This window comes from Oncorhynchus kisutch, linkage group LG22 (assembly GCF_002021735.2).
Source record: "Oncorhynchus kisutch isolate 150728-3 linkage group LG22, Okis_V2, whole genome shotgun sequence".
NCBI classification, from domain to species: domain Eukaryota; kingdom Metazoa; phylum Chordata; class Actinopteri; order Salmoniformes; family Salmonidae; genus Oncorhynchus; species Oncorhynchus kisutch.
Window position 1 is genome coordinate 37860090 of NC_034195.2, and position 22598 is coordinate 37882687.

General features: G+C 43.4%; 1 protein-coding gene and 1 pseudogene across 2 annotated transcripts in view; both read right to left on the reverse strand.

Annotated features, from left to right (window-relative positions):
• Positions 1-15505, reverse strand: part of LOC109867084 (polymerase (RNA) III (DNA directed) polypeptide B) — a 53487-nt gene extending 37982 nt beyond the window's left edge. The window contains exons 1-10 of one of the 2 annotated variants that reach the window (XM_031801752.1): positions 15322-15505; positions 11842-11874; positions 11636-11692; positions 10802-10866; positions 10499-10574; positions 10190-10290; positions 9910-10001; positions 9480-9597; positions 8696-8804; positions 667-789 (exon numbers count right to left, since the gene is read on the reverse strand). In XM_031801752.1, coding sequence (XP_031657612.1) covers positions 667-789; positions 8696-8804; positions 9480-9597; positions 9910-10001; positions 10190-10290; positions 10499-10574; positions 10802-10866; positions 11636-11692; positions 11842-11874; positions 15322-15393 — 846 coding nt within the window. In that variant the 5' untranslated portion in view covers positions 15394-15505. The remainder of the gene's footprint in view (positions 1-666; positions 790-8695; positions 8805-9479; positions 9598-9909; positions 10002-10189; positions 10291-10498; positions 10575-10801; positions 10867-11635; positions 11693-11841; positions 11875-15321) is intronic. The other variant, XM_020456000.2, reaches the window with a different exon arrangement.
• A 71-nt stretch (positions 15506-15576) lies between these two features.
• LOC109866993 (ammonium transporter Rh type B-like) lies at positions 15577-21772 on the reverse strand (annotated as a pseudogene).
• Between the last annotated feature and the right edge of the window lie 826 nt (positions 21773-22598).

Sequence of the window (22598 nt, forward strand, 5' to 3'; positions counted from 1 at the left end):
TGCTGGTTCCTCCTGCTAGACAAGGGGGTTAATTTCAGACAAATTGGTCCACTGCATTCAACAACACATGTCAAAGAGGACATGTTGGCCTATTAAGTAATGACTTGAGGTGGAATATTCTTTAATTGCTAGGCATTACAAAGGCTGTGTCCCAAACTCAAGACATCAACACATTCTATTGAGAGCTGTTAAAATCTGGGTATTTGAAACAGTCAAGTCCTATTCCTTAGACAATATAATCAGGTCAAATGGTCAGGGGAAAAGGCCTAGTAAAGCCATGCATTCACTGGTTGCCAGAGTTCACTCAAATCACAAAATTACTTTTCCTTGCTTTGAAAGAACAGGACAAAGGAGAGACTGTAATCCATGCTTTAGGTTTATTTACCTAACCACTGTCACCAACTTAACTTTGTCAATGTACCCCAAATAACAACATATAAATAATAACAATACAAATAATAACATTCCTTCCAAAATCATCTCCAAGTAACTTGAAAAAGGGATAGATTTAAAGTTTTGTTGAGTTAGCATGTTGTGATGCCCAAACTAACAACTTAAGTTACATATATCACCTGTTCCTCCCAGGCCAGTGTGATTTAGAAACCACTGACATAGGTTCACCAGACTGAAGCAGGTTCCAGAGAAGGAAGAGAGGGAATCATGTACCTGTATCTCAGTGAAGATCTGGGCTTTCTGGCACTCTTCCAGGCTGGGGGAGAAGTTAGCCATGACGTGCTCCTCTGTCCCAATCATCTGCACTATCTCCTGGTCACTCTCCACACCCATAGCCTGTGTGAGGAGGATAGAGGGGGTTGAGGTACAGGAGGACATTCTATTATTAGAGGGTTTGATATAAAGGAGATGAAATGTGGGAGGGAAGGAATGAGGGCAGTATATGAGGAGGTGGAGGTTTAAGGGCGAGGATTGAGGTGGATGACAGAGGTATCAGGGAAGTATGGAGGGGTGGGGGAATTTGAAGGAGGGCATATGGTGGAGAGGTACAAATGAAAGAATGATGAAGTGGAAAAGAAAGAGGTATAAAGGATTTAACAAAGAGGATGGGAGAAGAAAAGAGGAGTGGCTGGAAGATGGAGGAGATAAAGGGACAAGTACAGACAAGCAAAGAGATGAGGCAGAAGTCACAAGGTTCTCTGATTTCTGTTTATGCTAATGAGGAGCTGTGCGATTGGGGCTGGCTGGCCCACAATGCAGCTTGTCGGAGTTTGTAATACCAACAGGTTTCAAGCAGACCACCATAGGCCCTGTGCCCAAGAACACTAAGGTAACCTGCCTAAATGACTACTGACCCAAAGCACTCACAGTTGTAGCCATGAAATGCTTTGAAAGACTCACATCAACACCATTATCCCAGAAACCCTAGACCCACCCCAATGTGCATACTGCACCAAAGAGATCTGATGCAATCTCTATTGCACTCCACACTGCCCTTTCCCATCTGGACAAAAGGAACACCTATGTCAGAATGCAATTCATTGACTCCAGCTCAGCATTCAACACCATAGTGCCCTCAAAGCTGATCAAGAAGCTAAGGACCCTGGGACTAAACACCTCCCTCTGCAACTGGGTCCTGGACTTCCTGACGGGCCGCCCCCAGGTGGTATGGGTAGGTAACAAAACATCTGCCACGCTGATCCTCAACACGAGGGCCCCTCAGGTGTGTGTGCTCAGTCCCCTCCTGTAGTCCCTGTTCACTCATCACTGAACAGACAGACAAGACTCCAACACTATCATTAAGTTTGCTGATGACAACAGTGGTAGGCCTGATCACAGACAACAATGAGACAGCCTATAGGGAGGTCAGAGACCTGACCGTGTGGTGCAAGGACAACAACCTCTCCCTCAACGCAATCAAGACAAAGGAGATGATTGTGGACTACAGGAAAAGGAGGACCCAGCGAGCACGCCCCCATTCTCATCGACGGGGCTGTATTTGTATCTTTGATATGGCCGCAAAGCTAACTAAAAAGCAGCATTCCCCAAGAGAGGATGGCTTTCAATTCAGCACCGATAAATTCATGAACTTCTTTGAGGAAAAGATCATGATCATTAGAAAGCAAATTACAGACTCCTCTTTAAATCTGCGTATTCCTCCAAAGCTCAGTTGTCCTGAGTCTGCACAACTCTGCCAGGACCTAGGATCAAGGGAGACACTCAAGTGTTTCAGTACTACATCTCTTGACACAATGAAGATTTAGAGGCCATGATTATTTTAATCAATCTGCATACTGTACCCTATTCCAACTAAACGACTGAAAGAGCTGCTTCCTGTGCTTGGCCCTCCTATGTTGAACATAATAAACGGCTCTCTATCCACCGGATGTGTACCAAACTCACTAAAAGTGGCAGTAATAAAGCCTCTCTTGAAAAAGCCAAACCTTGACCCAGAAATTATTTTTAAAAACTATTGGCCTATATCGAATCTCCCATTCCTCTGAATTTTTTGGGAAAAAGCTGTTGCGCAGCAACTCACTGCCTTCCTGGAGAAAAACAATGTGGTCTGGTTGTAGACCCCATCATAGCACTGAGACTGCACTTGTGATGGTGGTAAATGAACTTTTAATGGCGTCAGACCGAGGCTCTGGATCTGTCCTCGTGCTCCTAGACCTTAGTGCTGCTTTTGATGCCATCGATCACCACATTCTTTTGGAGAGATTGGAAACCCAAATGGGTCTACACGGACAAGTTCTGGCCTGGTTTAGATCTTATCTGTCGGAAAGATATCAGTTTGTCTCTGTAGATGGTTTGTCCTCTGACAAATCAACTGTAAATTTCAGTGTTCCTCAAGGTTCCGTTTTAGGACCACTATTGTTTTCACACATATACATATATATATTTTACCTCTTGGTGATGTCATTCGGAAACATAATGTTAACTTTCACTGCTATGCAGATGACACACAGCTAGCTGTACATTTCAGTGAAACATTGTGAAGCCCCAAAATTGCCCTTGCTGGAAGCCTGTGTTTCAGACATAAGGAAGTGGATGGCTGCAAATGTTCTACTTTTAAACATGGACAAAACAGAGATGCTTGTTCTCGGTACCAAGAAACAGAGATCTTCTGTTGAATCTGACAATTAATCTTGATGGTTGTACAGTAGTCTCAAATAAAACTGAAGGACCTCAGCGTTACTCTGGACCCTGATCTGCCTTTTGACGAACATATCAAGACTGTTTCAAGGACAGCATTTTTCCATCTACGTAACATCGCAAAAATCTGAAACTTTCTGTCCAAAAATGATGCAGAAAAATTAATCCATGCTTTTGTCACTTCTAGGTTAGACTATTGCAATGCTCTACTCTCCGGCTACAGCACTAAATAAACTTCAGTTAGTTCTAAACACGGCTGCTAGAATCTTGACTAGAACAAAACAAAATTGATCATATTTCTCCAGTGCTAGCCTCTCTACACTGGCTTCCTGTTAAGGCAAGGGCTGATTTCAAGGTTTTACTGCTAACCTACAAAGCATTACATGGGCTTGCTCCTACCCATCTTTCCGGTCCTGCCGTACATACCTACACGTACGCTATGGTCACAAGACGCAGACCTCCTAATTGTCCCTAGAATTTCTAAGCAAACAGCTGGAGGCAGTGCTTTCTCCTATAGACCTCAATTTTTATGGAATGGTCTGCCTACCCGTGTGAGAGACGCAGACTCGGTCTCAACTTTTAAGTCTTTATCGAAGACTCATCTCTTCAGTAGGTCCTATGATTGAGTGTAGTCTGGCCCAGGAGTGTGAAGGTGAACGGAAAGGCACTGGAGCAACGAACCGCCTTGCTGTTTCTGCCTGGCCGGTTCCCCTCTCTTCACTGGGATTCTCCTCTAACCCTATAACAGGGGCTGAGTCACTGGCGCCCTTCCATGCTGTCACTGATGTGATCTTCCTGTCTGATCTCCCCCCCCTTGGGTTGTGCCGTGGCGGAGATCTTTGTGGGCTATACTTGGCCTTGTCTCAGGATGGTTGATGAAGTTGATGGATGAAGATATTCCTCTAGTGGTGTGGGGGGTGTGCTTTGGCAAAGTGGGTGGGGTTATATCCTGCCTCTATGGCCCTGTCCGGAGGTTACATTGGATGGGGCCACAGTGTCTCCCGACCCCCCTGTCACAGCCTTCAGTATCGGGGGGGGTGCTAGGGTTAGTCGGTTATATATAGTCGGTCATATCTGGAGTATTTTGACAGACAGGCTCTCTCTGACTCCTTGCTGTCCCCAGTCCACCTGGCCGTGCTGCTGCTCCAGTTTCAACTGTTCTGCCTGCAGCTATGGAACCCTGACCTATTCACCGGACGTGCTACCTGTCCCAGACCTACTGTTTTCAACTCTCTAGAGACAGCAGGAGCAGTAGAGATACGCTGAATGATCGGCTATGAAAAGCCAACTGACATTTACTCCTGAGGTGCTGACCTGTTGCACCCTCGACAAGCACTGTGATTATTATTATTTGACCCTGCTGGTCATCTATGAACATTTGAACATCTTGGCCATGTTCTGTTATAATCTCCACCCGGCACAGCCAGAAGAGGACTGGCCACCCCTCATAGCCTGGTTCCTCTCTAGGTTTCTTCCTAGGTTCTGGCCTTTCTAGGGAGTTTTTCCGAGCAACCGTTCTTGTACACGTGCATCGCTTGCTGTTTCGGGTTTTAGGCTGGGGTTCTGTATAGCACTTTGAGATATCAGCTGATGTAAGAAGGGCTTTATAAATAAATTTGATTTAAAGTTCATTGGCGTCCACATCACCAACAAACTGTCATGGTCCATGTACACCAAGACAGTTGTGAAGAGGGCACGAAAAAAAACTATTCCCCTCGGGAGACTGAAAAGATTTGACATGGGTCCTCAGAGCCTCAAAAGTTTGACACCATCGAGAGCATCCTGATGAGTTGCATCACTGCCTGGTATGGCAACTGCTCGGCCTCTGACCGCAAGGCACTACAGAGGGTAGTGCGTACATCACCAGGGCCAAGCTTCCTGCTATCCAGGACCTCTATACCAGGCGGTGTCAGAGGAAGGCCCTAAAAATGGTCAAAGACTCCAGCCACCCTAGTCATAGACTGTTCACTCTGCTACTGCACGGCAAGTGGTACTGGAGCGCCAAGTCCTGGTCCAAGAGGCTTCTAAACAGCTTCTACCCCCAAGCCATAAGACTCCTGAACAGCTAATCAAATGGATACCCAGACTATTTGCATTGCCCCCCCCCCCACGCTGCTGCTACTCTGTCATCTATGCATAGCCACTTTAATAACTCTACCTACATGTACATAATTACAGACACCCCATGCCTCCGCACATTGACTCTGTACTGGTACCACCTGTATACAATTCCACTATTGTTATTACCGCTGCTCTTTAATTATTTGTTATTTTCTGTATTCTTTATGATTTTTCTTAGAACTGAATTGTTGGTTAAGGGCTTGTAGTAAGCATTTCACTATAAAGTTCTACACCTGTTGTATTCGGCACAGGTGACAAATAATCTTGTTGGGTCATAAAAATCTAATGTTATCACACAAACATTTCAGTAAAATTGTGTTCTGCTGTTGATTGAATGAAGCAAATCTAATTTTGAACTCAAATTAGAAGCAATTGTTACAGCGCTAATGGCTGCAGCATGTCGCCGTTGCCGCCTGCTAAGACCACCCTCTGCCCCCAGCTGTGCTCTGGACACCATATGTGAACTGATTGCCCCCCATCTATCTTCAGAGCTCGTGCTGCTAGGCGACCTAAACTGGAACATGCTTAACACCCCAGCCATCCTACAATCCAAGCTTGATGCCCTCAATCTCACACAAATTATCAATGAACCTACCAGGTACCTCCCCAAAGCCTTAAACACAGGCACCCTCATAGATATCATCCTAACCAACTTGCCCTCTAAATACACCTCTGCTGTCTTCAACCAAGATCTCAGCGATCACTGCCTCATTGCCTGCATCCCTAATGGGTCAGCGGTCAAACGACCTCCACTCTTCACTGTCAAACGCTCCCTGAAACACTTCAGCGAGCAGGCCTTTCTAATCGACCTGGCCGGGGTATCCTGGAAGGATATTGATCTCATCCCGTCAGTAGAGGATGCCTGGATATTTTTTTTAATGCCTTCCTTACCATCTTAAACAAACATGCCCCATTCAAGAAATTTAGAACCAGGAACAGATATAGCCCTTGGTTCTCCCCAGACCTGACTGCCCTTAACCAACACAAAAACATCCTATGGGGTTCTGCATTAGCCCCCATGATATGCAGCTGTTCAGGGAAGCTAGAAACCATTATACACAGGCAGTTAGAAAAGCCAAGGCTAGCTTTTTCAAGCAGAAATTTGCTTCCTGCAACACTAACTCAAAAAAGTTCTGGGACACTGTAAAGTCCATGGAGAAAAAGAACACCTCCTCCCAGCTGCCCACTGCACTGAAGATAGGAAACACTGTCACCACTGATAAATCCACCATAATTGAGAATTTCAATAAGCATTTTTCTACGGCTGGCCATGCTTTCAACCTGGCTACTCCTGCCCCGGTCAACAGCACTGCACCCCCACAGCAACTCGCCCAAGCCTTCCCCATTTCTCCTTCTCCCAAACCAAGTCAGCTGATGTTCTGAAAGAACTGCAAAATCTGGACCCCTACAAATCAGCCGGGCTAGACAATCTGGACCCTTTCTAAAATTATCTGCCGAAATTGTCGACACCCCTATTACTAGCCTGTTCAACCTCTCGTGTCGTCTGAGATTCCCAAAGATTGGAAAGCAGCTGCGGTCTTCCCCCTCTTCAAAGGGGGGGGGGGAACACTCTTGACCCAAACTGCTACAGACCTATATCTATCCTACCCTGCTCTTTGAAAGCCAAGTCAACAAACAGATTACTGACCATTTCGAATCTCACCATACCTTCTCTGCTATGCAATCTGGTTTCAGAGCTGGTCATGGGTGCACCTCAGCAACGCTCAAGGTCCTAAACGATATCTTAACCGCCTTCGATAAGAAACATTACTGTGCAGCCGTATTCATTGATCTGGCTTGGTTTCTCAAATGATTGCCTCGCCTGGGTCACCAACTACTTCTCTGATAGAGTTCAGTGTGTCAAATCGGAGGGTCTGCTGTCCGGACCTCTGGCAGTCTCTATGGGGTTGCCACAGGGTTCAATTCTTGGACCGACTCTCTTCTCTGTATACATCAATGATGTCGCTCTTGCTGCTGGTGAGTCTCTGATCCACCTCCACGCAGACGACACCATTCTGTATACTTCTGGCCCTTCTTTGGACACTGTTAACAACCCTCCAGGCAAGCTTCAATGCCATACAACTCTCCTTCCGTGGCCTCCAATTGCTCTTAAATACAAGTAAAACTAAATGCATGCTCTTCAACCGAACGCTGCCTGCACCTGCCCAACATCACTACTCTGGATGGCTCTGACTTAGAATACGTGGACAACTACAAATACCTAGGTGTCTGGTTAGACTGTAAACTCTCCTTCCAGACCCACATCAAACATCTCCAATCCAAAGTTAAATCTAGAATTGGCTTCCTATTTCGCAACAAAGCATCCTTCACTCATGCTGCCAAACATACTCTTGTAAAACTAACCATCCTACCAATCCTCGACTTTGTCGATGTCATTTACAATATACTGTAGCCTCCAATACCCTACTCAACAAATTGGATGCAGTCTATCACAGTGCAATCCGTTTTGTCACCAAAGCCCCATATACTACCCACCATTGCGACCTGTACGCTCTCGTTGGCTGGCCCTCGCTTCATACTCGTCGCCAAACCCACTGGCTCCATGTCATCTACAAGACCCTGCTAGGTAAAGTCCCCCCTTATCTCAGCTCACTGGTCACCATAGCATCTCCTACCTGTAGCACACGCTCCAGCAGGTATATCTCTCTACTCACCCCCAAAACCAATTCTTCCTTTGGCCGCCTCTCCTTCCAGTTCTCTGCTGACAATGACTGGAACGAACTACAAAAATCTCTCAAACTGGAAACACTTATCTCCCTCACTAGCTTTAAGCACCAACTGTCAGAGCAGCTCACAGATTACTGCACCTGTACATAGCCCATCTATAATTTAGCCCATCCAACTATCTCCCCCCTACTGTATTTATTTTATTTATTTATTTATTTTGCTCCTTTGCACCCCATTATTTTTATTTCTACTTTGCACATTCTTCCACTGCAAATCTACCATTCCAGTGTTTTACTTGCTATATTGTATTTACTTTGCCACCATGGCCTTTTTTTTGCCTTTACCTCCCTTATCTCACCTCATTTGTTCACATTGTATAAAGACTTGTTTATACTGTATTATTGACTGTATGTTTGTTTTACTCCATGTGTAACTGTGTCGTTGTATGTGTCGAACTGCTTTGCTTTATCTTAGCCAGGTCGCAATTGTAAATGAGAACTTGTTCTCAACTTGCCTACCTGGTTAAAGAAAGGTGAAAAAATATATATATATTTTTTGAAATGTCCAAACACTGATTTTGATATTAGATTAGCTAATTTCATATCAGCTAATTAGTTCTTAATTGGTAGTACAAGTGGGTTCCACTACCAACACATTGAACAACAACGCTGAACAGGTTAGAGAGATGGCAGAGGCTGGCATTATCTGTATTCTGTAGTGAGACTGTAGTCATATTCTGTAGTCGAACAGCGCCACCATGTGGACTTGAAATTCTTACCTTGAATATAATGGCAATGGGGGCATCCTCTGACAGTGCGTTGTGTCTTAGGTAGAAGCGTCCCTGCTTAACGATCATATTGGTCCTGCTCTTCTTCTCATGGGTGGAACTGTAACCTCATGACAAAGCATGAGTGGAGAATGGTGGTTAGTGAACTGAGGGTTTGATAAACACATGCGGATACAGAGTATACAGTCTTACAATGATAAAGCACTCAAGTAAGCAATACATGAGAACACAAACTGCATCAATCCTGAAAGAAAGTAGGTATTGTTGGGTTCTGAGAATATGAAATATACTTATTCATGTCACTGAGGGAGAGAGGGTCATGTATAATGTTTACATTATGTCAGGATATGTTATTGTAAGCCATCAGGGATCCTTTGGGAGGGATCCTCTGGGAGAAGAGACACCGTCTCGTACCAGTCACCATGACAGCCGTGAGTTGGGGAGGAGTGAGCACTTTGGGGTAGAGGTCAGGTCAGATGAAGTGAGGAAGAACAGATATCACTAAGGTTCTGTCTAGCAACCTTAGTGATATCTGTTCAGATGTGTAGGAGGAGACTCAGCAGAGGAGAAAGGGTTAAATATCAGTGCTTGTGTGAACATGTCGTCGTCTGTACAGCCGTTTGACCCTCTGGGATGAATAAACTTGGTTTAAGCTTTCATAGTGTCTGTCGAGTTGTTACTCTAATAATTAGAACCTAACAGTATGAAAATACCAACAGGAGCAGTAGGGAGGCTAACAATCGGGTCGAGTCATTCTAAATACGAGTGACATCACCTGGTCACAGAGGCTCCTACTGCCCCCTTCCTGTCCTGCTCCACAATGATGCGGTTCTTTGACAGCTGCTCCTGGATCAGAATGACCTTCTCCTGACCTTTGACAATGAAATAGCCCCCTGTGGATGTAGAGACAAGGACACAAATTCACACCTATGCATTCTGATGCTTGGCACTACAGCAATCATCCTTGGGATGGGCAATTCTGGTCCTACAAGGCCAATGTGTGCATGTTTTTGATCTAGCCCAGCTCTAACACACCTGGTTAGACTAATGTGGTCTAAATTGAAAATCGTCACTAGTTGATTACTTGAATCAGTGCTGGGCTGGAACAAGTCTTCACATACCGCAGGTGGCCCTCCAGGAGAAGAGTGTGCCCCCCCCCCCCTCCCCCCTCCCCATGCAAAGGCGTTCAGCTAGGTGTCGCTTACCTGGGTCCAGAGGGCACTCGTTGAGTTTGGAGTACTCCATGGACGTCTTCCCCGTGAGGACACAGTTAGAGCTGCGCAGCATGATGGGCATCCTGGGTAGAATATAGTTCAATGCACTGTTAGTAGGAAAATCTCAGAGAGAGTGGTGCAAACAATACACATTCTATAGGAAGTTAAACATGTACTACCAAAGCACTGAACTTCAGTGAGGTAAGAACTGGTTAGTACCTTCCCCGTAGTGTGATAAAGAGAGGGTTTGCAGAGAGGGAGAGAGCAGTACCTTCCGATGGGCAGAGCATTGCGGATGATTCTCTGACTGCCACGGGTGTACTCGATGTCCACTGTGATGGGTGCAGAGTAAGTCATGTCCCTGAGACGACACTGGTGGAAACAATGCGGCTTTAAAGTATTCACAAATGTTCATTTTTATCTCAAAGTGTGCTAAAATTCAGCTGTGGGTTGAGGAAGACCCAATATGTATATATTGTAATGTCCTCCTAGTTAAGCACAGAGACTATTCAACTGTGTGACACTATTATGCAATGGTTTGTGATATTTTTGCAGGGAAGGGGAAACAGACTAGATTCACCTCGTGTGGAGACACTGGTCTGGTTACATTGAAGCTCTCTTCAACATCAGGCATGCCAACGTATATATTGAGGTACCTGGAAATGGGACGTTGGTGTTATTTTAGTTTTAGAAATTATAGTGTAGTTTGCCATGGATTTTAAGTAAGCACATTCTTCAAAAAAATAGTTGACTGCTTGTTGCGTGTCTGCCTTGTAAGTAAAAAGTTGCTGGTCTAAGAAGGCTTTGAACCAGCAACATCGCATTCCCACCAATGTTTGTTGTTGTTGGATGGCATGTATAGGGAGTAGGACCAGCAGCTTACTTTAGGTACCACATGGGATCAGCATCACTTGTGATCTTTTCATTTGCTTTCATTATCTTCTTTATCTGTAATAAACCACACAAATGCTCAAATTTAGACATAGCTTGGTTAGCTACACAATAAACTGCCATATAGAAGTAGGCCTTGAACCAGAATCTGGCCTTACAAGAGACTGATATGGCAAAACTCCTTTAAGCCCAGGAAGCAGCCATTCACCAGCTTTTCAAGCTTAATGTCAAAATACGTTCGTTACTCAGCAATTATGGAGTTTTGATTAGCAACTATAGTAATTTACTGCAGTCACAGCCAGTGTGTACTTCCAAAAAAGATCTAAATACAAAGTTACATGCAGCTGAAAAAAATGCCTCCTCTGCACCTCCAAGCTGTTGAAGACTTAAAACATGTGCATAGCACTAAGGTTTGTGCTATTGGGGATCCTTGGGACGTGAGCAATTTACATTGGCGGTGTAACCTTACTGTCATACAGAGGTGCCGAAGAGGCATTTTTTCAGTTGCATGTAACCTTTCATTTAGACCTTTTTTGGAAGTACATACCGACCGTGACCGCAGTAAGTGACTATAGTTGCTAATCGAAAATCCGTATTTTGTGAGTAACAAACATATTTTGATATTATTAATCTTGAAAAGCTGGTGAATGACAAATTGAATGGCTACTTCCTGGGCTTAAAGGAGATTCACCATATCAATGTCTTCTGTAAGCCCAGATTCTGTTTCAGCCCAGCCTAAACTGCTGATATGTTTTCTTCATGTGGCCATTCTATACATTATATTTCTATCCTTATGTTACACCAAGTGATGAAACTGTTGCTTTACCTCCACATTGATGAAGTAGTTGAAGGAGTCAATGTGCTGTTTCACCAGACCTTTCACCTGAAATATCAGACATTAATAGAGGGACTAGAGATGGCAAAGAGACAGTAAAAGTGAAGAATGAATTGAAAGACAATTATCCGGGTGCATGTGGAATTCACTATCATTAGCTATATCCACTATATAGTAGAAATAGCAAAAACTCTTACCTTCAAAAAAGCTGGCAATAGTTTCCATTTTTCCTATGGAAAAAAAAGAGATCCAAGCAAAGAAACAATAATACACATCAGGATGTAGCTAGGAGTTGGTATCTAGCTGGCTCCCTAGGCGGCATTCTGCCTTCTCCCTACAGTTTTCAGCCATTAGCTTCACCTGGCTCATGTGAACTACAATCCCGATACTGTTTTAAAACGTCAATAATCATCTCTTACTATACAGCTTTCTAAACGTTTGGCCCTCATCTTTCAGTTTTGCACAGATCCATGCAGCTATGGGTGCCTCCATCTGACAAAACGACACGTCTGCTACACTTCCTGAGATACCCCAGGGAGGAAGAGGTAAAGAGAGCGGCCCAACTCTACAGAAAATATGTCTCCCTCTGTTTTTCCGCACACCAAGCAAGGAGTTTTTCTATGGAGGTCAATGAGAAAGTGTCAAATTCGGTCAACAAAAAAAATGAATGGCTTATTTGAAATGAATAGAAATGTCGTAATGCTTAGGTTGTTACAAGTGTACTGCTATATGGCCCCCGAGTGGCGAAGCGGTCTAAGACACTGCATCTCAGTGCAAGAGGCATCACTACAGTACCTGGTTCAAATCCAGGCTGTATCAAATCCGGCCGTGATTGGGAGTCCCACAGGGTGGAGCACAATTGGCCCAGCGTTGTGCGGCTTCGGCCGTCATTGTAAATAAGAATTTGTTCTTAACTGACTTGCCATGTTAAATAAAGCTTAAATAAAAATGTATATACATAGGACATGTGACATCAGCGCAGCTTAGCTTTGAGAAAAAAAACACTATCGGAGTGGTCTCGAGATGGCTATGCATACTCATGCAATGAGGCTAGTAGCATAGCATCTTTCTCCATTGAATATAGGCAGTTGACGTCAACAACCCTCATCGAATATATTTTTTTAAAGCATTAAAATAATGAGAGGTGTCCAATCCAAAGCTAGACAGAGCGATGTGCCGTTTTGTGTCTTGTCAGTATATCCATAAGCTTTGGTTACACTAACACACAGGTGTTCAGAGCATTCTAGATAGCTAGTTGTCTTCCGTAAACGAGTGCTGTAACATGGAGATATGGCTGTGTGGTAACACTAACCCTATCAAGGTGTAAGCATTTTAACCTTTTGCATTTTTATGGATATATACAGTCGTGGCCAAAAGTTGAGAATGACACTAATATTAATCTTCAAAGTCTGCTGCCTCAGTTTGTATGATGGCAATTTGCATATACTCCAAAATGTTATGAAGAGTGATCAGATGAATTGCAATTAATTGCAAAGTACCTCTTTGCCATGCAAATGAACTGAATCCCCCAAAAACATTTCAGCCCTGCCACAAAAGGACCAGCTGACATCATGTCAGCGATTCTCTCGTTAACACAGGTGTGAGTGTTGACGAGGACAAGGCTGGAGATCACTCTGTCATGCAGGTAAAGTTCGAATAACAGACTGGAAGCTTCAAAAGTAGGGTGGAGCTTGGAATCATTGTTCTTCCTCTGTCAACCATGGTTATATGCAAGGAAACACGTGCCGTCATCATTACTTTGCACAAACAGGGATTCACAGGCAAGGATATTGCTGCCAGTAATATTGCACCTAAATCAACCATTTATCGGATCATCAAGAACTTCAAGGAGAGCGGTTCAATTGTTGTGAAGAAGGCTTCAGGGCACCCAAGAAAGTCCAGCAAGTGCCAGGACCATTTCATAAAGTTGATTCAGCTGCGGGATACAGTACAGAGCTTGCTCAGGTATGGCAGCAGGCAGGTGTGAGTTCATCTGCACGCACAGTGAGGCGAAGACTTTTGGAGGATGGCCTGGTGTCAAGAAGGGCAGTAAAGAAGCCACTTCTCTCCAGGAAAAACATCAGGGACAGACTGATATTCTGCAAAAGGTACAGGGATTGGACTGCAGAGGACTGAGGTAAAGTCATTTTCTCTGAATCCCCTTTCCGATTGTTTGGGGCATCCGGAAAAAAGCTTGTCCGGAGAAGACAAGGAGAGCGCTACCATCAGTCCTGTGTCATGCCAACAGTAAAGCATCCTGAGACCATTCATGTGTGGGGTTTCTTCTCAGCCAAGGGAGTGGGCTCACTCACAATTTTGCCCAAGAACACAGCCATGAATAAAGAATGGTACCTACACATGCTCCGAGAGCAACTTCTCCCAACCATCCAGGAACAGTTTAGTGACGAACAATGCCTTTTCCAGCATGATGGAGCACCTTGCCATAAGTGATAACTAAGTGTCTCGGAAACAAAACATTGATATTTTGGGTCCATGGCCAGGAAACTCCCCAGACTTTAATCCCATTGAACTTGTGGTCAATCCTCAAGAGGCGGGTGGACAAACAAAAACACACATTCTGACAAACTCCAAGAATTGATTATGCAAGAATGGTCAGGTCAGGATGTGGCCCAGAAGTTAATTGATAGCATGTCAGAGCAGATTGCAGTGGTCTTTAAAAAGAAGGGTCAACACTGCAAATATTGACTCTTTGCATCAACTTCATGTAATTGTCAATAAAAGCATTTGACACTTATGAAATGCGTGTAATTATACTTCCGTAGTCCATAGTAACATCTGACAAAAATATCTAAAGACACTGAGGCAGCAACCTTTGAAAATGAATATTTGTCATTCTCAAAACTTTTGGCCACGACTGTACAAAGAAATGTCAATTGAAAAAAGGTCAAATGAACCTAAGGGCATCTAGTTTGCAGTCTTTCCAGGTTCAGTTTGAAGTGATTGTGTTAACTGAGTTGTTGGCTAGCTTCTCTGAACAACAGTGTCCAGTGACGAGTGAGCACATTTTCGATGCCAGACAAAATAGCGCCTCATTAACTTATTGTTATCGATGTATCCAAATAAATGTCACTAGAAAACAGCTTAAACAAATACGGCTACTTTGCTGTTATTCATTTAGCACGAACGACCAGCCGGCTTGGGTAGCAATGCTAGATTTGTGTCGTGTCTATATCTTGTGGAAAGGATGAAATAGTACCCACAAATTCATCAAAATAACTTTTTAAACCTAAATCTGTCAATCATTATTTGTATGTTGGTAACCCGTTGTACAAAAGTGATAATGCCCGAGAATGCGGTGTTTGGAGGATATATTGGCACGGTTTGCCGGTACTCGACATCGTCCCGGGCCTAACACCCGTGCCAATATATCCTCCAAACACCGGCATCTCGGGCATTTTCACTTAATTCTGACTTGTAAAGGTCGTGAGGGAGCTTTCCTGATTCAAACGCAGATTTCTGCCTTAGAACTCAATGCAATTCAACGTCGGGTTTCTAGGCAAGTAGCTAGCTAACTTAGCTAAAAACGACATGCGTCCGCTAACGTTACATTGAAAATGAAAACAACACATAGCAGGTGGCAATGTGCAAACTGCACACCACTCCCGCGTATCTGTTCGCCCAGTCATCCTATTGTGCTAATGCAACAATATAATTACCTCTATAGTATTGACAGGAGCCGCGAGCTGCTGGTGAGTCATATCTCCAAACTCCTCTCCAAGGATTTCCATGATTTTTATTGTTTGTGTGAAAACGTGTAAACACCAGAACACATTTCCAATGTTTCTCCTGCAACCGGAAGCCGCTACAGCATGTACGCATCGATGTGTCACAGCAAAAGACTACCGTGCTGAACAAGAAAACTTTACCAGATACTTCTTCTGTGGTTTGTATATGGCTGTTGGTAGACATCTTTAGTGTATGACCAGACCAACTGGACTGGAGTGTGGACCAGACAGGAAAGGTATAAATGCGAAACGAAATACATAATTACTTACACCCCCTGAATATTTTCTCAGCAGTTCACTTATGCTTGGCTCTTCAACACCATTACTCATAAAATCTGATAACAATCTCTCCCTTTCCCTCCCATATGGCTGGCACTGAAATAGCACATGTTCCACTGTCTCCATCTCCTCCTGACAGTGATCACACTTCCCAGTCAATGTTTTCCTACCAATTTCAATATAATGTTGTGTGTCCCAGTCTTAGTCTTGTGACTACACTTTCTCCCTTCTCTCTTGACCAAATCAAATCAAATCAAATTTATTTGTCACATACACATGGTTAGCAGATGTTAATGCGAGTGTAGCGAAATGCTTGTGCTTCTAGTTCCGACAATGCAGTAATAACGAACAAGTAATCTAACTAACAATTCCCAAAAAAACTACTGTCTTATACACAGTGTAAGGGGATAAAGAATATGTACATAAGGATATATGAATGAGTGATGGTACAGAGCAGCATAGGCAAGATACAGTAGATGATATCGAGTACAGTATATACATATGAGATGAGTATGTAAACCAAGTGGCATAGTTAAAGTGGCTAGTGATACATGTATTACATAAGGATGCAGTCGATGATATAGAGTACAGTATCTACGTATGCATATGAGATGAATAATGTAGGGTAAGTAACATTATATAAGGTAGCATTGTTTAAAGTGGCTAGTGATATATTTACATCATTTCCCATCAATTCCCATGATTAAAGTGGCTGGAGTAGAGTCAGTGGCATTGACAGTGTGTTGGCAGTAGCCACTCAATGTTAGTGGTGGCTGTTTAACAGTCTGATGGCCTTGAGATAGAAGCTGTTTTTCAGTCTCTCGGTCCCAGCTTTGATGCACCTGTACTGACCTCGCCTTCTGGATGACAGCGGGGTGAACAGGCAGTGGCTCGGGTGGTTGATGTCCTTGATGATCTTTATGGCCTTCCTGTAGCATCGGGTGGTGTAGGTGTCCTGGAGGGCAGGTAGTTTGCCCCCGGTGATGCGTTGTGCAGACCTCACTACCCTCTGGAGAGCCTTACGGTTGAGGGCGGTGCAGTTGCCATACCAGGCGGTGATACAGCCCGCCAGGATGCTCTCGATTGTGCATCTGTAGAAGTTTGTGAGTGCTTTTGGTGACAAGCCGAATTTCTTCAGCCTCCTGAGGTTGAAGAGGCGCTGCTGCGCCTTCTTCACGATGCTGTCTGTGTGAGTGGACCAATTCAGTTTGTCTGTGATGTGTATGCCGAGGAACTTAAAACTTGCTACCCTCTCCACTACTGTTCCATCGATGTGGATGGGGGGGTGTTCCCTCTGCTGTTTCCTGAAGTCCACAATCATCTCCTTAGTTTTGTTGACGTTGAGTGTGAGGTTATTTTCCTGACACCACACTCCGAGGGCCCTCACCTCCTCCCTGTAGGCCGTCTCGTCGTTGTTGGTAATCAAGCCTACCACTGTTGTGTCGTCCGCAAACTTGATGATTGAGTTGGAGGCGTGCGTGGCCACGCAGTCGTGGGTGAACAGGGAGTACAGGAGAGGGCTCAGAACGCACCCTTGTGGGGCCCCAGTGTTGAGGATCAGCGGGGAGGAGATGTTGTTGCCTACCCTCACCACCTGGGGGCGGCCCGTCCCCACCAGAGGACCTCCCCGCCCCCACCAGTGCATATATTCAAGACACCATAGTACTGAGTTCTTAAATGTTCACTTACAATATTTACTGGATCTACTCCTTCCTCACCAGCTCTTACCCTCTCAAGAAACCCTAGGTTTATAATTGACTTAGTGAGCAACCAAGGTGGGATAGCAGGAAGAACCACAGAGGGGCTGAACTCCTTCCCAAACAGTCCCATCTCTGTCGCCATGGCTCATGCCATTACCTATCCACACAAAACTTTTATTCAGATCTTGTTCATGCTCCCAGCACTCTAGGAGCACTTTTTTTGTAGGATATGTAACCTTATGTCCTTTTACCCAATATGTCATGGTTAGTTGTTGGCTTGTCAACTTTAACGGCATTATCAGATACTGAGTTTCACAAATATTTTTTACCACACATGTAATCCAGTTAAGGAATGTATAGGGCATTTCCATGGTAACGAAACTGGGCTGAATTGCTCAGTAGATCACAGTACAGAAGAGAACAGTAGAGTACATACAGCAGTACAGCAATACTCAACTTTTTTTTTACTTTACTGTACTCTACTGTACTGTGTTCTCTAAACTTGTGAAAACTTAGACGTCTACGATTGGTTTAGATTTGGTCTGGACCAATCATGGAGGTCTAGGTTTTGACCAAATCAAGACTGGTCTGAACCGGACCAAAAATCAACATCTGTGGACGTTGAAAAAGAACGCTGGACCATAACAAAAAATGATGTCTGTGGGCGTTGAAATCAAGGCCAGGGGGGACTGACCAAATTTCAACTACTTCTCAAGGTCCATGGGTCCATTGGTCGGTGCTCAGTGGGTAAGGATGCTCGTTACAGTAAAGGAAAAGAGAGGTGGCATTAGGGAGAGAAATGTGTAAATATCTCAAAGAAATTTGGGATTTTGGTAATGAAATTTCAAGGCACAGGGCAATGTTTCTTATACTTACAGAAGGCAAATAATTTATCCAAAACTAAATCAACAGTTTGATTTATTTGGGAAGTATTCAGACCCCTTGACATTTCCCAAAGTTTGTTACGTTACACCCTTATTCTAAAATGTATTAAATAGATTTTCAGTACTTTGTTGAAGCACCTTTGGCAGCGATTACAGCCTCGAGTCTTCTTGGGTATGATGCTACAAGCTTGGCACACCTGTATTTGGGGAGTTTCTCCCATTCTTCTCTGCAGACCCTCTCAAGCTCTGTCAGGTTGGATGTGGAGTGTTCCTGCACAGCTATTTTCAGGTCTCTCCAGAGATGTTTGATCGGGTTCTGAGTGCTCTGGAGCAGGTTTTCAGCAAGGTTAAAACTCTGTACTTTGATCAGTTCATCCTACCCTCAATCCTGACTTGTCTCCCGGTCCCTGTCGCTGAAAAACATCCCCACAGCACGATTCTGCCACCCCCATGCTTCACCGTAGGGATGGTGCTAGGTTTCCTCCAGACATGACGCTTGGCATTCAGGCCAAAGAGTTCAATCTTGGTTTCATCAGACCAGAGAATCTTGTTTCTCGTGGTTTGAGAGTCCTTTAGGTCCCCTTTGGCGAACTCCAAGCGGGCTGTCATGTGCCTTCTACTGAGGACTGGCTTCTGTTAGGCTACTCTACCATAAAGGCCTGATTGGTGGAGTGCTGCAGAGATGGGAGAACCTTCCAGAAGGACAACCATCTCCACAGAGGAACTCTGGAGCTCTGTCAGAGTGACCATTTGGGTTCTTGGTCACCTCCCTGACCAAGGCCCTTGTCCCCTGATTGCTCATTTCTGCCAGGCGGCCAGCTCTAGGGAGAGTCTTGGTGGTTTCAAACTTCTTCCATTTAAGAATGATGGAGGCCACTGTGTTCTTGGGACCTTCAATGCTGCAGACATTTTTTGGTACCCTTCCCCAGATCAGTGCCTTGACACAATCCTGTCTCGGAGCTCTACGGACAATTCCTTCGACCTCATGGCTTGGTTTTTGCTCTGACATGCACTGTCAACCGTGGGACCTTATATAGACAGGTGTGTGCCATTCCAAATCATGTCCAATTAATTGAATTTACCACAGGTGGACTCCAATCAAGTTGTAGAAACATCTCAAGGATGATCAATGGAAACAGGATGCACCTGAGCTCAATTTTGAGTTTCATAGCAAAGGGTCTGAATACTTATGTAAAAAAGGTATTTCTGTTTTTTTATTTGTAATACATTTGCAAAAATGTCTAAAAACCTGTTTTCGCTTTGTCGTTATGGGGCATTGTGTGTAGATTGATGGGAAAAAAAAGATTTACCGGTAATCAATTTTAGAATTTGGAAAAAGTGAAGGGGTCTGAATACTTTGATATTAGCTGGTAGGAGTATTTACTTAAAGATGATTGTGTTTTGATGTATTTCTAATACCTTTTAAGACTTTTCTAATACCTTTTTCTGGTAGATGTTTTCTAAGACCCCGTTTCCATCTGTTTGATCAGATGGAAAGGGGTTCAAAGCCTTTATTTTTCCTAATATTTAGGATAGAAAATGGTTGTCAAATTTAAATATGCCTCCATGAATTTTTTTTTTGACTCTTTGATTTAATTTGGCACAAGATTTGACATGTTCCTATGAACTTCACATGTTGGCACTCATGGGTCCTTTTACATGGAAATGCCCTGTAGCAAGCCTGCAATCTGTTTGCAATTGGGTACAGTGCCTTCAGAAATGATTCATACCCTTTGACTTATTCCACATTTTGTTGTGTTACAGCATGAATTCAAAATGGTCTAAATAGATTTTTTTCATTCTACACACAAGAGTTTCTCTCTACACACAATACCCCATAAGTGAACGCATGTTTTTAGACATTTCTGCTAATGTATTGAAATGATATACAGAACTATCTTATATACATTACTATTCACACCCCTGAGTCAATACATGCTAGAATCACCTTTGGCAGCGATTACAGCTGTGTCTTTATGGGCATGTATCTAAGAGCTTTGCACATCTGGATTGTACAATATTTGTACATTATTCTTTTTAAAATTCTTCATGCTGTGTCAAGTTGGTTGTTGATCATTGCTAGACAGCTATTTTCAAGTCTTGCCATAGATCTTCAAGCTGATTTAAGTCCAAACTGTAACTAGGCAACTCAGGAACATTCATGGTCTTCTTGGTAAGCCACTCCAGTGTATATTTGGCCTTGTGTTTTAGGTTATTGTTCTGCTGAAAGGTGAATTTGTCTCCCAGTGTGTGTTGGAAAGCAGACTGAACCAGGTTTTCCTCTAGGATTTTGCCTGTACTTAGCTCTCTTCCGTACATATGAAGTGGTACTCAAGTGGTACTCAGTGATGTGTTGGATTTGCCCCATTGATACACCATCCAAAGTATAATTAATAACTTACCCATGCTCAAAGGGATATTCAACAGCCCCAATGTTCAATTTTCCATTGGGGCTGTTGAGCACAGTGACACCGGAGGCTGTGAGGGCACTAACTGTCAGGGCCATTAGGTGCTGTAGAGAGCTCTCAGCCTCCTCCCCCTAACAGGATGGTCCATAGGCACATATTTAAAACTGTGCCAGAACCTCCACAGGAACACAGTACCTCCCTGGAGAGCACAGGAAAGATGTAACCAACTATCTGGGCACAAATCCAAAGCATGAATTGCTGTCTTACCTTGTCCATAGACAACTTAGGGTAAGGAAACCAACGTATCATTTTCTAAAATGGGTGAATAATCCCTTTAATATGTTCATTTTAACTGCCATATTGATTACTTCTCATCACAGATTTGAATATTCTAGTGTTGTATAGAATACATACAACAAACAAGTGATTGGTGGAGCACTTAGCATTTGGCTATGTACATACCTATTAAGGACAATACATCCACCTTGCTGACCATTTTTTCTTTCTCAAGCTGTTGCTTGAATCCTTCTTGGTTGAAGACCCTTGACATCATCAGTCCAAAGATGGACCCAAAGATGTGGAGCAGCATGATGGTATTCAGGGACCCTGCCTGTGTGTTGACATTACAATCCTATAGATTTTGTTGTTTTAGCTTTGAAACAAATTGAACGAAGCCAAGTAAAACCAAAAACCAGATATTTCCTCTGTACTACAAAGACTCAAAGCAATTTAGGATAACTGCCCACTACACAGCCATCGCTGCCACCAGGAGGGTAAATCCAGATCTTCTGAATCTATATCACACCAGTAATGTGGCCAGAAAGCCAAATCCCAGAATCACCATCATGTTCAAACCTGGAATTCAGTATATAGATAAAAATGGTACACATAATGTTGGTGTCAAAGAAAGAAAGGGAGAGTGGGGAAATAAGTGTAGACCCTACAATATCATCTATTAAATGTCAATAATTACAACAAAACCATTTAAGGGTACAAAACTTCTGCTGAGCCCTGTTCATGTCACCTGCTTTTTGAGGCCTACCAGGGTGGCTTGACAGGTCAGGGTGGCAGGCCTGACCTCCTGGATGGACTTACCTAACCTCCTGCCCATCAGGCCTGTTACGGAAGACTATGAGCGGGTTTCCCAGACAATGATTAAGCATTGTCCTGGACAACAACAACAAAATTCAATGGAGAAACTGTGTAGTGCCGTTTATTTCCCTCTGACATTATATCAGATTTTCTTTTAAATAAAACACACAATTTTACATTTGGATCACATACATCTATGCTCTAACTAAACTAAACTATGATAGAAATTCCAATAGTAGTGTGTCTTAATTAAAATAAATTCAATGTTTTCAATGGAGATCTCCATTTTGTCATGTTTTTCCAACTTCTAGAAAGATTTTAGCCCACTTAATCCCAAAAAGCTTTCACCATCATTTTAAAGCACCTAGATTTTTTTGTTACTTGAGAAAGTAATTTCTGAAGATTCTTCAAGAGGTACATGCTGGTTTAAGGTCAACCCTGTAACTTGAACTGAATTCTAGTTTTAATATGGTAAAACTATTCCTTTAAACATTTTTATTTCAAAAGTACTATTTAACATCTTTATAGTCACTTTTAGAGTAATTCTTTGTAATTTAACCTCTTGAGATGGGAAAACATGTATGTCATGAAGTTGAATATGTGCTCTTCATAACAGAAAGCTTTTGGGGGACAAAATTACACTATCCAAAAGGCACTCTATTCATTGAATGACCCCTCTATACAAAATTCCTTTTAGTCCAGTGCTAGGCTCCTAAGAAAATCAGAATGGCACTTCCATTATTGAATCATGAAATAGATAGGCTATAGCAATGGTATTCAAGGTACTGCTGGTTTTATGTTCTAACATAATTAATTGCACCCACCTGGTGTCCCAGGTCTAAGTC